General features: G+C 45.1%; 1 protein-coding gene across 12 annotated transcripts in view; it reads right to left on the reverse strand.

Annotated features, from left to right (window-relative positions):
• Positions 1-14,162, reverse strand: part of kiaa1109 (KIAA1109 ortholog) — a 123,119-nt gene that overhangs the window by 22,945 nt on the left and 86,012 nt on the right. For 8 of the 12 annotated variants that reach the window (XM_046308934.1, XM_046308928.1, XM_046308926.1 and 5 more), the window contains 8 exons: positions 11,803-11,933; positions 11,578-11,701; positions 11,293-11,405; positions 11,063-11,153; positions 10,477-10,530; positions 8,751-9,022; positions 8,372-8,587; positions 6,900-7,080 (listed from right to left, as the gene is read on the reverse strand). In XM_046308934.1, the coding sequence (XP_046164890.1) occupies positions 6,900-7,080; positions 8,372-8,587; positions 8,751-9,022; positions 10,477-10,530; positions 11,063-11,153; positions 11,293-11,405; positions 11,578-11,701; positions 11,803-11,933 (1,182 nt within the window). The remainder of the gene's footprint in view (positions 1-6,899; positions 7,081-8,371; positions 8,588-8,750; positions 9,023-10,476; positions 10,531-11,062; positions 11,154-11,292; positions 11,406-11,577; positions 11,702-11,802; positions 11,934-14,162) is intronic. The other 4 variants (XM_046308933.1, XM_046308937.1, XM_046308938.1 and 1 more) reach the window with 2 other exon arrangements.

The following is a 14,162-nucleotide window of genomic DNA, read 5'->3' on the forward strand; positions in this document are numbered from 1 at the left end:
AAACAAGAAAATGTGGGCGGTTCAAGTGGGCACGCAATCACCAACAATGGACAATTGAGGAGTGGAAAAACTTTGCCTCGTTCAATGAATCCCAGTTCCTGTAGCATCATGCTGGTGGCAGAGTCAGAATATGGCTTAAGCAGCATTAGTCAATGGCCCTACCTACCTGGTGTCAACAGTACAGGCTGGTGGCGGTGGTTTAATAGTGGGGGAATGTATTCCTGGAGTAGTTGTGGCTATTAAACATGACAAATTACTAAAGTGGGCTATTCAGCAGCCTGATGGTCTGGGGGTAGGTAGAAGCTATTAGCCAGACTGGTCCTGTACTACCCACGTCTGAGTGATGGAAGTGGGGCAAACAGGCTGTGGCCAAGGTCCCTGATGATCTTCTTGGCCTTCCTGCGACACCTGGTGTTGTATGCAATGTTCCCTCAATTTTCTTTCATGACTGAGCAAATTTGAACGTTTGGAAAATTCTGTGCAACTTCCACCGTGCATTTACTGTGAACACTGAGGCTGTACCCACTAAGTTAGTTTTAAAAATGGTCAAGTAGGCTACTGTGGCTATTTGATCATAATGTAGGCCTACCAGAGTGGTCTACCATCAAAAACAATGGAGAAAATGCATCCCATAACATTTTAACATGGAAATAGCTGTTCTGTCGTTCAGCCTACAGTTGCAGCCAATGTGTGGTGTTCAAGCTAGGCCTACATTCCATGATACTTTAGAAAAAACCTGCAGGGCTTGACATGAACCTGTTTATCCACTTGTCCTTTAGACAAGGAGGTGACTGAAAATGTTGTTGTGTTGTTTGATGCATCATTATTCCCATACCATTATTACAGAGAATCAGACAAATTATTCTACCCTGTGCCAATTGGCTACTTAGCTTATTCAAGCCCGTCTCAAAATACAACACTGCCCATTTAAGACAAATAGCAAATCACTCCCCCATTGCTGTCTACAAATAATCTATAACTGGGATAATAACTCACTAACTAGCACACACGCTCTACATGTAGCTCTCGCTTTGATCTCAAAACAAGGGCATCTACTCAGGACCGCTCATGCTGTAAAACAGTCCATTCATTTAATTGTTATTTATTTAACCATGTAAGTTCTCATTTACAACTGCGACCTGGCCAAGATAAAGCAAAACAGTGCAACAAAAAAAAAACACAGAGTTACACATGAACAAACATACAGTCAATAACACAAAAGAAAAGAAAAATAGAAAAATCTATGTACGTTGTGGGCAAATGTAGAAGAGTAGGGAGGTAGGCAATAAATCGGTCCTAGAGGTGAAAATAACTACAATTTAGCATTAATACTGGAGTGATAGATGTGCAGATGATGATGTGCAAGTAGAGATACTGGGGTGCAAAAGAGCAAGAGGGTAAGTAATAATATGGGGAAGAGGTAGTCGGGTGTACTATTTACAGATGGCCTATGTACAGTGGTGGGTAGTATATTTTTATTTATTTAATTTTTTTTAAAAAACCTTTATTTAACTAGGCAAGTCAGTTAACAACAAATTCTTATTTTCAACAACGGCCTAGGAACAGTGGGTTAACAGCCTTGTTCAGAACGACAGATTTTTACCTTGTCAGCTTGTGGATTTTTGCAACCTTTCGGTTACTAGTCCAATGCTCTAACCACTAGGCTACCTGCCGCCCCAGTATGGGGCTTTGGTGATAAAAAGGATGGCATGGTGATAGACTATATCCAGTTTGCTGAGTAGAGTGTTTGCCAAAGTCAAGGATCGGTAGGATAGTCAGTTTTTACGAGGGTATGTTTAGCAGCATGAGTGAAGGAGGCTTTGATGTGAAATAGGAAGCCAATTCTAGATGTAATTTTGGATTGGAGATGCTTAATGTGAGTCTGGAAGGAGAGTTTACAGTCTAACCAGACACCTAGTTATTTGTAGTTGTCCACATATTCTACGTCAGAACCGTCCAGAGTAGTGATGCTAGTCGGGTAGGATGCGGGCAGCAATCAGTTGAAGAGCACTTAGTTTTCCTAGCATTTAAAAGCAGTTGGAGGCCACGGAAGGAGTGTTGTATGGCGTTGAAGTTCGCTTGGATGTTTGTTAGCAGTGTCCAAAAAAGGGCCAGATGTATACAGAATGGTGTCGTCTGCGTAGAGGTGGATCAGAAACTCAACAGCAACTAGAGTGACATCATTGATATATACAGAGAAAAGAGTTGACCCGAGAATTGAACCATGTGGCACCCCCATAGAAACTGCCAGAAGTCTCGACAACAGAGCTTAGAGCATTGGTTGTAGTGTGCTCCCAATGGTGTGTTCGGCTGAGCATACCACCCTCTGTAGTGCCTTGTGGTCAGCGGCGGTGGAGTTGCCGTATGTGTTCGATTGTGCTCCTGTAGAACACTGTGAGGGTCCTTGGGACAGGCCACATTTTCTCAGTCTCTTGAGGTTGAATAGTCGCTGTCGTGAAGGCAGTTTATACAATTTTAAAAACATCACAATACATTCACTGATTTCACAACACACTGTGTGCCCTTAGGCCCCTACTCCACCACTACCACACATTGGTGTCCAAGCTGTGCGCCAGTAGTTCAAACAGAGAGCTCGGTGCATTCAACATGTCAATACCTCTCATAAATACAAGTAGCGATGAAGTCAATCTCTCCTCCACTTTGAGTCAGGAGAGATTGACATACATATTATTAATATTAGCTCTCTGTGTACATCAAGGGCCAGCCGTCCTTCCCTGTTCTGAGCCAAGTCCTTTTTTGTGGCACTTGACAACACGACTGAACAGTAGTCCAGGTGTGACAAACCTAGGGCCTGTAGGACCTGCCTTGTTGATAGTGCTGTTAAGGCAGAGCAGAACATTATTATGGACATACTTCTCCAGATCTTATCTACTGTTGTATCAATATATTTTGACCATGACAGTTTATAATCCAGGGTTACTCCAAGCAGTTTAGTCACCTCAACTTGCTCAATTTCCACATGATTTATTACAAGATTTAGTTGAGGTTTAGTGTTCAGTGAATGATTTGTCCAAAATACAATGCTTTTAGTTTAGAAATATTTAGGACTAACATTCCTTGCCACCCACTCTGAAACTAACTACAATTCTTTGTTAAGTGTTGCAGTCATTTCAGTCGCTGTTGTAGCTGACATGTATAGTGTTGAGTCATGCGCATACATACATGTCTGTGTGGTTTGACCATTTCAGCTCCTCGAAGATGTGTATGCCGAGGAACTTTTTGACCGTCTCCATGTCGGCCCCGTTGATGAAGATGGGGGGTGTGCCCAGTTTGACAGTGCGCATTTTACTAGGCTACTGATATTGCCTGGGGCTGTTCGCCATGCAAAATGACTTGCAGATAAATGATCTACTGTCAATGCAGTTACATGCTTAGTTACATTTACATTTACATTTAAGTCATTTAGCAGACGCTCTTATCCAGAGCGACTTACAAATTGGTAAATGACTATTGTAGTTGGAAATGGCAGATTTGTTATGGAATATCTACATTGGCCGTACAGAGGCCCATTATCAGCAACCATCACTCCCGTATTCCAATGGCACGTTGTGTTAGCTAATCCAAGTTTATCATTTTAAAAGGCTAATTGATCATTAGAAAACCCTTTTGCAATTATGTTAGCACAGCTAAAAACTGTTCTTATGATTATAGAGGCAATAAAACTGTCCTTCTTTAGACTAGTTGAGTATCCAGAGCATCAGCATTTGTGGGTTCGTTTGCAGGCTCAAAATGGCCAGAAACAAAGACCTTTCTTCTGAAACTCATCAGTCTATTCTTGTTCTGAGAAATGAAGGCTATTCCATGCGAGAAATTGCCAAGAAACTGAAGATCTCGTACAATGCTGTGCACTACTCCCTTCACAGAACAGCGCAAATGGTCTCTAACCAGAATAGAAATAGGAGTGGGAGGCCCCGGTGCACAACTGAGCAAAAGGACAAGTACATTAGAGTGTCTAGTTTGACAAACAGACACCTCACAAGTCCTCAACTGGCAGCTTTATTAAATAGTATCCTCAAAACACAAGTCTCAACATCAACAGTGAAGAGGTGACTCTGGGATGTGGCCTTCTAGGCAGAGTTGTGAAGAAAAAGCCATATTACATTTACATTTAAGTCATTTAGCAGACGCTCTTATCCAGAGCGACTTACAAATTGGTGCATTCACCTTATGACATCCAGTGGAACAGCCACTTTACAATAGTGCATCTAAATATTTTAAGGGGGGGGGGGGGTGAGAAGGATTACTTTATCCTATCCTAAGTATTCCTTAAAGAGGTGGGGTTTCAGGTGTCTCCGGAAGGTGGTGATTGACTCCGCTGTCCTGGCGTCGTGAGGGAGTTTGTTCCACCATTGGGGAGCCAGAGCAGCGAACAGTTTTGACTGGGCTGAGCGGGAACTGTACTTCCTCAGTGGTAGGGAGACGAGCAGGCCAGAGGTGGATGAACGCAGTGCCCTTATTTGGGTGTAGGGCCTGATCAGAGCCTGGAGGTACTGAGGTGCCGTTCCCCTCACAGCTCCGTAGGCAAGCACCATGGTCTTGTAGCGGATGCGAGCTTCAACTGGAAGCCAGTGGAGAGAGCGGAGGAGCGGGGTGACGTGAGAGAACTTGGGAAGGTTGAACACTAGACGGGCTGCGGCGTTCTGGATGAGTTGTAGGGGTTTAATGGCACAGGCAGGGAGCCCAGCCAACAGCGAGTTGCAGTAATCCAGACGGGAGATGACAAGTGCCTGGATTAGGACCTGCGCCGCTTCCTGTGTGAGGCAGGGTCGTACTCTGCGGATGTTGTAGAGCATGAACCTACAGGAACGTGCCACCGTCTTGATGATAGTTGAGAACGACAGGGTGTTGTCCAGGATCACACCAAGGTTCTTAGCGCTCTGGGAGGAGGACACAATGGAGTTGTCAACCGTGATGGCGAGATCATGGAACGGGCAGTCCTTCCCCGGGAGGAAGAGCAGCTCCGTCTTGCCGAAGTTCAGCTTGAGGTGGTGATCCGTCATCCACACTGATATGTCTGCCAGACATGCAGAGATGCGATTCGCCACCTGGTCATCAGAAGGGGGAAAGGAGAAGATTAATTGTGTGTCGTCTGCATAGCAATGATAGGAGAGACCATGTGAGGTTATGACAGAGCCAAGTGACTTGGTGTATAGCGAGAATAGGAGAGGGCCTAGAACAGAGCCCTGGGGGACACCAGTGGTGAGAGCGCGTGGTGAGGAGACAGATTCTCGCCACGCCACCTGGTAGGAGCGACCTGTCAGGTAGGACGCAATCCAAGCGTGGGCCGCGCCAGAGATGCCCAACTCGGAGAGGGTGGAGAGGAGGATCTGATGGTTCACAGTATCGAAGGCAGCCGATAGGTCTAGAAGGATGAGAGCAGAGGAGAGAGAGTTAGCTTTAGCGGTGCGGAGCGCCTCCGTGATACAGAGAAGAGCAGTCTCAGTTGAATGACTAGTCTTGAAACCTGACTGATTTGGATCAAGCAGGTCATTCTGAGAGAGATAGCGGGAGAGCTGACCAAGGACGGCACGTTCAAGAGTTTTGGAGAGAAAAGAAAGAAGGGATACTGGTCTGTAGTTGTTAACATCGGAGGGATCGAGTGTAGGTTTTTTCAGAAGGGGTGCAACTCTCGCTCTCTTGAAGACGGAAGGGACGTAGCCAGCGGTCAGGGATAAGTTGATGAGCGAGGTGAGGTAAGGGAGAAGGTCTCCGGAAATGGTCTGGAGAAGAGAGGAGGGGATAGGGTCGAGCGGGCAGGTTGTTGGGCGGCCGGCCGTCACAAGACGCGAGATTTCATCTGGAGAGAGAGGGAGAAAGAGGTCAGAGCACAGGGTAGGGCAGTGTGAGCAGAACCAGCAGTGTCGTTTGACTTAGCAAACGAGGATCGGATGTCGTCGACCTTCTTTTCAAAATGGTTGACGAAGTCATCTGCAGAGAGGGAGGAGGAGGGGGAGGGGAAGGAGGATTCAGGAGGGAGGAGAAGGTGGCAAAGAGCTTCCTAGGGTTAGAGGCAGATGCTTGAAATTTAGAGTGGTAGAAAGTGGTTTTAGCAGCAGAGACAGAGGAGGAAAATGTAGAGAGGAGGGAGCGAAAGGATGCCAGGTCCGCAGGGAGGCGAGTTTTCCTCCATTTCCGCTCGGCTGCCCGGAGCCCTGTTCTGTGAGCTCGCAATGAGTCGTCAAGCCATGGAGCGGGAGGGGAGGACCGAGCCGGCCTGGAAGATAGGGGACATAGAGAGTCAAAGGATGCAGAAAGGGAGGAGAGGAGCGTTGAGGAGGCAGAATCAGGAGATAGGTTGGAGAAGGTTTGAGCAGAGGGAAGAGATGATAGGATGGAAGAGGAGAGAGTAGCGGGGGAGAGAGAGCGAAGGTTGGGACGGCGCGATACCATCCGAGTAGGGGCAGTGTGGGAAGTGTTGGATGAGAGCGAGAGGGAAAAGGTTTAGTTTTAGTTCTTAGTAGTTAGTAGTAGTTTTAGAACTTAGTAGTTTTAGAACTTTAGTTCGATGCTAAAGGAGAGGATGTATCAGTTGTCACAAAAGTTGAGGTACAGTATTTTCGGAAGGTAGAAAAAAAAGTGAACCGGTTCAGAATGTTTAATTGATTTTCTGACCGATGCAAGCTATATTTGGATTAGTTTGGGGTCCAGCGGAACGATGATCTTGTATTTTAAACATTTGAATCAGGGACTGATGCGTATGGGGAAACATTATATCCCTAAATAGTTACGTATCAGAATAGTTTAACTCTTAAAATCATCAATCGCAATATAGTTCCTACCATTTAATGCATCATATTGATGGGTCATCGTTTAAACACATTATTTATACCATGCTATAGATAGGATAACAGTAATGGAGTGAAAGCAAATTAACTGACCTTGACATCCACTCCCGGAATGTAAAAGACAGTGGTCTCCAGGTCACTGGATTTGGTCTGCAGAGAGGAAGGCACCTTCTTCCCGGCCAGGAGGTGGGTGGTTGAGGTGTAAGTGGGCTGGAGCTTCTTCTTCTTGGGTGGAGACTCCTGGTCCAGACTCCTGGAGCTGCGGTCACAACTCCTACAGTACAGGAGGATAAATAGCTTTCTAGAAACTTTGGTAACACTTAATCCTTAAGAGTCTAACCCGGGAGTGGGGGAGGGGGATACTAAGCTAACATATGGAATGGTTTTAAGATGGTCATACCAAGGATCATTTGGCTATTTGATTTTGAATTGTATGACCCCGTTAGGGATAAACAAATATTATTTGATGAAACATTGAATTTGACCTTAAATAACAGATTCATAAATGGAAAAACAGTAAAAAGAATCAATCAATGGGCAGTTTGTTTTAAAGTGGCTGTCCAATACCTGAGAGATATCACATCATGAAATTATATTTAAAAAAAACTGTACACAAAAAAAAACGTCTCTAAACTACTTTCATATACACTGAGTATACAAAACATTAAGAGTACATGCACTATCCATGTCGTAGACTGACCAGGTCAACCCAATTGAAAGATATGATCCCTAATTGATGTCACTAGCTAAATTCACTTCAATCAGTGTAGGAGACAGGTTAAAGAAATATTTTTACACCTTGAGACAATATACATGGATTGTGTATGTGTGCCATTCATAGGGTGAATGGGCAAGACCAAATATTTAAGTGCTTTTGAACAGGGTATGGTAGTAGGTACCAGGCGCACCGGTTTGTGTGCAAAACTGCTGGGTTTTTCAAACTAAACAGTTTCCCGTGTATATCAAGAATGGTCCACCACCCAAAGGACATCCAGCCAACATGACACAACTGTGGGAAGCATTGGAGTCAACATGGGCCAGCATCCCTGTGGAACACTTTTGACACTTTGTAGAGTCCAAGTCCTGATGGATTGAGGCTGTTCTGAAGGCAAAAGGTGTGTGTGTGTGTGTGGGGGGGCATCATAGAGGATAACGGACGAGCTTGTGAGGCTGGTGGGCATCATAGAGGATACCAGAGAATATCATCCTGTTCGTGAGTCTCATCTTTCCATAGATTGGTCATATTCGTTTTTTAGGCCAAACAGTTCAGACGTTTTTGTGAGAAGACTGATTTTCAGGATGTCTCATGGTCTGACAAACCATGAGAGACCTTCCACCGCAGGTGTGGTGGATTGAGACGCAGCCCATGCATATCTCAACCTTAAACAGATGGATTTTGATAGAGATGTTTTATTATGCTAATTAGATTTCTGTGGCGGGCACGGACATCGACTCAAGGGGGTTAACTTAAAGCCTGCAGGTATAATACTTTATGAGTTGTCTAGGTTATAATAAGGCATACGTCATTAAATAGTTAGAAGATCCCTAGGGTTCAGGTGCCGTACCTTCTGAAGGAGACATCCTCGTGCTCGGGCTGCTGGGTGGTAGGGTGCAGGACACACTTGCCACTGTCAATCTCCACACGCACGTCCAGCTCAAAGTCAATGTTCCTCTCAGTGACTGAGCTCATGAGGCTGCGGTTGGTGGGTGTGCTGGGCCAGCGCTCACTGAACATCTGGCTGACAGCGGCGAAGCCTGATGGTTTTCTGTGTGGTGGTTGGCTGTGACAGCAGAACAAACGGGGGTCGTGTTTAGTAGGCAGGAAAAAGTTTTAAAAAAAATGAGATTGCATGCTTTTTAGTCTAGTAGTAGGTTTAATATGAGTCTGGGAATCGGCCAAACAAAGACGAGAGAGAGGTGGAAAGGGGAGGGGGGATAACTCACACAGTCCTCCTGAAGTAGCTGGATGACCTCTCGCGGTCAAACTCTTCCTCCTTGTCGGAGTCCTCTGAGGAAGAGGAGGAGAGCTCGTCGCGCCGCATGTCGTCGTGCTGGAAGGGAATGCCAGGTGAGAAGACGGCGGGGGTTGCAGGGGCACTGAACACTGAGTGGGGTCCTTCGCTAACAGATGGGAAATGATGAAGGTGATGAAGATGATGATGGAGTGGCTCATCAATGGTGATGGATAACAGGTCCATTTCTGTCTCCTCAGGAAACTTCAGCAGAGAACATATGGGAGGGGTTGAGAGGGGGACAGTTAGACTCTTTTAATTAGAAAAGGTCAACATTTTGAAAGTGCTCTAAACTCTGTAGCAGATAACATCCGTTTCAAAGTATCTGTATGTTTGTGTAGTAATACATTTGTAACGATTTGTTATAATTGCCAATACACAATGTGCGTTACAGTCATAATATACTCCAGCTTGGTATCTTCAAAAACATTTTTTAAACATGGCCAATATCATGGCTATTGCTATATGTAATGTACATAATGTCCTGTAATACAGACTGCTATGTGCTTGACGTTTTTTCATGCAGTGCTCTGGGAGAAGACAGAGGAAAGAGATATGGAGTCAGAGATGAAGAGGATGAAGTGAAGGATGAAGACACCTGGGCAGAAAGAAGCTGCAGGACAACGTCTTCTCTTAGGACAGTGGATGAAGCGGATCAACTCCCAAAACAACAAAACATTGCAACCCCTCACAAAGGACAGTATAGCCATAAACAACCACTGTCCTGAGCAGTTTGCATGAAGTATACATTTTCAAAAAGTAAAAAGGAGGAAACCTCAATGTTTCCTCTAGTCACGGCTTTGAGGCACAATTATTCTGAGGTTGGCCAGGCTAAGGGTTTAGAGTTTAAGGCTCAGAGGCTCTATACATCCTAAAAGTCTTGAATCATAGCTACTAGGGTTGGAATAGATGCTGCAGTTAGAAAAGGAGATCTGTGATTGAAAGAAGTTGATTTGGAGCGACATGGAATTTAATAACAGGATGCGTGTGTGTGAATCAATGGCACATTGAAATATAATCTTAAACATTTAGTATCTACATTTAGTACCTACTATGCAGGCATACTACTACCGGCAGGGTAGCCTAGTGGTTAGAGCGTTGGACTACTAACCGGACGGTTGCAAGTTCAAATCGTTCTGCCCCTGAACAGGCAGTTAACCCACTGTTCCTAGGCCGACATTGAAAATAAGAATTTGTCCTTAACTGACTTGCCTAGGTAAATACATACACATAATACACAAGTCTAACCATATCTACAGAGCCGCAATATCGCCGATGACGTAGCCATGCGGCGAATAATTACAGTTTTCTTTGAAACACATAATCAGATGCAATGGCTGGTATTAAGACCATATTGCCATTTGAGTTGTATTGTAAGTGCATTAAAAAATATTAGCTCGAGTGCACTTGACTTGTTGATCTCTTGCTACTGAAGATGGTATGGCATGCATCAATCCAACATACATGAAAATCAAGCATTGATTGATACTACTAGCCTTCTTCTCATCATCCTGTTTTGAATTTCCATGTTTTCAAACAAATCAGTCGTTGACATTTTACTAGAAGAAGAGGAAGAAGTGGAAGACGAAGAAGCGGAAGAAGAAGTTCTTTTTTGATTTTCATTTGTTTGGGATTGTTTTTGGTTGTTTTACAAATACCTTGAAGACCTCCCCTGGACTGACTGGTCGGTTTGTAGAGTCCTGATTATTAATCTTCAGTTGAACAGAAAGAGAACAATGGAATCCATCCAAAAAATGAAAGCATGGCAACATGTTCAAGAGGGGACTTTGCACTCAAAAGGCACACTTAAAGGAATAATCCACTCCAAAACTATTGTAATTTGTGTTTGCGTCATCATCAATGTGGCAAGTCACAATTTGCTTTTTGAAAGTCCATCATCTTGAAAACCTGACTGCTCACATGCAAAACATTTTGGGACTGTATCAACAGTGGACTAATGAAAAAATACTAGATTGTTTTTGAGTGGAATATTCCTTTAACTCTCCTTCAAGCTACAAGCTAGCTGAAAAGCTAACACTTAGCTTCCGCTGACATATCAGAGCGTTTCCACAATGTTTAGACACACACAGCCTCAGGTCAAGAGGCCTGTCATAGTGTTAAACAAACAAACAAACAAACGACATGGAGGATGAAATGATGCCCTAACTCAATAAAAACTGTGCAACTGCCATTTTGGAGAACCCTATTGTTATTAACTACCATTGTCGTCATTCTATACATTACCGTGTCCTGGATGTTGAAGGTAACTCTTGGTCCAGGGGAGGATGCATCTACTCTGATGTCTGGCAAGTCATCTACGTCTCCTATTCTGGAACTGAGCAGGAAATTAGGAAAAATAATCCAACCCATTGGAATTTCAATTCAATTCCCAATCCTGACTTTACTGAATTGATACAGAATTGACCCATAGCCTGCTAGGTTTCAACTGCAGACAAGGAATGATCTTACAGTACCTTTGGCGTTCCATCCTTTTAAGTGGAGGCCTCCCTGCTGCTGTAGAGATGCTCTTGGAACGGTTATAGCTGGGTTTGTATCCCAGACCCCACTTGTCCTTTAGAGATGCAGCCTGATGGAGAAGCATACAAACAAGTGATCAGGGTTTATCAGTGCTGGTGTTCTTTCCATTTAAATTGAGATGTATGGAGTTGTAAGTTGCAGGATTTACAAATGGAGACTCCCACAGTCCAGAAGTATTAAGCCCAGCAAAAGGGGGGTAAGTAAGTGCGTAGTGGTCTCACCCTCATGCTGGAGCGGCGTAGTTTCTTGCGGACATCTCTCCTGATGTCGTTGACGGCCACAGACTCCAGCTGCTGGTAGCGCTGGATCTCCTGGTTAATTGTGCCCTCACTCGCTCCCAATTTCCTGTGAAAGGAGAACATACAGTATACATTACATGAAATGGAGATGAGTGATCTGACTTCAAGGATTGATCCTTGGGTTTGGTGTTTGACAAGAACTCTTACTTGAGGTCATCAATGACTTTGGCCTGCTCGTTCAGCTCTCTGATGTCCACTATTCTTTTGTTTAACTTCCCTCTTCTTGGATCTAAGATCTGGTTGCCCACTGCCGCCTGCCGCCTGAGGTCTATGGTCTCCTGTGGAGTATAAAGGACAAATTACAACCTGTAATTCACATATTACACCACATAATGTTTATGTATTTTTATAACAATCACCACAATTAAATAACCTAAATTAGATTACACCTTCAACCTGGGTTATTCACACCACAAAACTAAGGTATTAAACCAATAATTAATTATTACACCAAAGTTACACAGCCACATTAGACATTTTAATCATTTATCCAGAGCGACTTACAGTTAGTGCATTCATCTTAAGATAACTAGGTGAAAGAACCACATATCACAGGCATAGAAAGTAAAATTTTCCTCAGTAAGGTAGCCATCAGTAGAGTCAGGGAGGAGGGTGGGGGTCAAAGTGACGAGGAGGATTATTTAAGATACGGTTTGCTCTGCCGTCCTAGCTTCAGGGTGAAGCTGGTTCCACAATATGGACAGAGAAGGACATGACAGAGAAGACTGGGCTGAGCGAGAGCTGCCCTCCCATAGGGTGGGCCAAGAGACCTGAGGTGGCAGAGCGGAGTGCTCAGGTTGGGGTGTAGGGTTTGAGCATATTGAAGGTAGGGAGGGGCAGTTCCACTTGCTGTTCCTTAGGTAAGCGCCATGGTCTTGTAGTGGATGCGAGCTTCGACTGGAAGCCAGTGGAGTGTGCGGAGGAGCGAAACACTGCTTTGATGTTTGCAGAGAACGACAGGGTGTTGTCCAGGGTCATGCCAAGGCTATTTGCACTCTGGGAGGGCGACACTGTGGAGTTGTCAACCGTGATGGAGAAGTCTTTGAGCGGGCAGGCCTTCCAAGGGAGGAAGAGCATCACCGTCTTGTTGAGGTTGAGGTGATGGGCCGACATCCAAGTTGAGATATCTGCCAGGCACGCAGAGATGCGTGTCACCACTTGGGTGTCAGAAGGGGGGGAAGGAGAAAAGTAGTTGAGTGTCTTCAGCATAGCAATGATAGGAGAGACCATGTGAGGATATGATGGAGCCAAGTGACTTGGTGTATAGAAAGAAGAGGACCAAGAACCAAGCCCTGGGGGACACCAGTAGTAAGAGTGCGTGGTGTAGATACAGATCCTCTTCATGTCACCTGGTAAGAGCGGCCTGCCAGGTAGGATACCAATCCAAGAGTGTGCAGAGCCTGAGACGCCCAGCCCTGAGAGGGTGGAGAGGGGGATCTGATGGGTCACGGTGTCAAAGGCTGCAGATAGATCTAGGAGGATGAAAACAGAAGAGAGAGAGTCAGCTTTGGCAGTGCGGAGAGCCTCCATGACACAGAGAAGAGCAGTCTCGGTTGAGTGACCCGTCTTGAAGCTTGACTGGTTAGTGTCAAGAAGATTGTTCTGAGAGAGAGATAACGAGAAAGCACTCTCAAGTGTTTTGGAAAGAAAATAAGGGATACAGGTCAATCGTTTTTGACGTCAGATGAGTCGTGTGTTGGTTTCTTGAGGAGGGGAGCGACTTGGGCCATTTTTAAGTTAGAGGGGACGCAGCCAGTGGACAGGGATGAGTTGTTGAGAGAAGTGAGAAAAGTTCCCAGAGATGGTCTGGAGAAGGGTGGAGGGGATGGGGTCGAGCGGGCAGATTTTCGGGCAGCCAGACATCACTAGTCGCAGGATTTCATCTGGAGAGAGAGGGGAGAAAGAGATCAAGATGCAGGGTAGTTCTGTGTGAGTGAGACCAGTGGGCTTAATAGGCTGAGTGATGTCATCAATCTTCTTTTCAAAGTGGTTGACAAAGTCGTTCGCAGAGAGGAAGGGGGTGGGGGTGGAGGAGAAGGTGGAAAAGAGTTGACCAGGGTTAGAGGCAGAAGCTTGAGTGGTAGAAAGCTTGAGCTTGAGTGGTAGAAAGCTTTAGCAGGGGATACAGAGGAAGAGAAGGTAGAGAGGAGGAAGTGACAGGACGATAGGTCCTCCATTTAAACTTAGCTGTCTGTTGCCCTGTTCTGTAAGCTCGTAATGAGTCACTTAGCCACGGAGCAGGAAGGGAGGGCCAAGCCGGCCGGGAGGAAAGGGGACAGTGTGAGTCATTGGATGTGGAAAGGGAGGAGAGTAGGGTCGAAGTGGCAGAATCAGGAGGAAGGAGGGAGAATGATTCACCACCTTAGTCACATCTTATACTCACACCAATTATCATGTTATACACATACATAAACAGCAGAAAAATATGTGAAATGAAAGTCACCATCCCCATAATACTAGAGACCTTTGGGACCGATTGGTAACCCAATTCTCAGATGAGAGAGTTA

The sequence above is a fragment of the Oncorhynchus gorbuscha genome, linkage group LG17 (assembly GCF_021184085.1).
Source record: "Oncorhynchus gorbuscha isolate QuinsamMale2020 ecotype Even-year linkage group LG17, OgorEven_v1.0, whole genome shotgun sequence".
Classification (NCBI taxonomy): domain Eukaryota; kingdom Metazoa; phylum Chordata; class Actinopteri; order Salmoniformes; family Salmonidae; genus Oncorhynchus; species Oncorhynchus gorbuscha.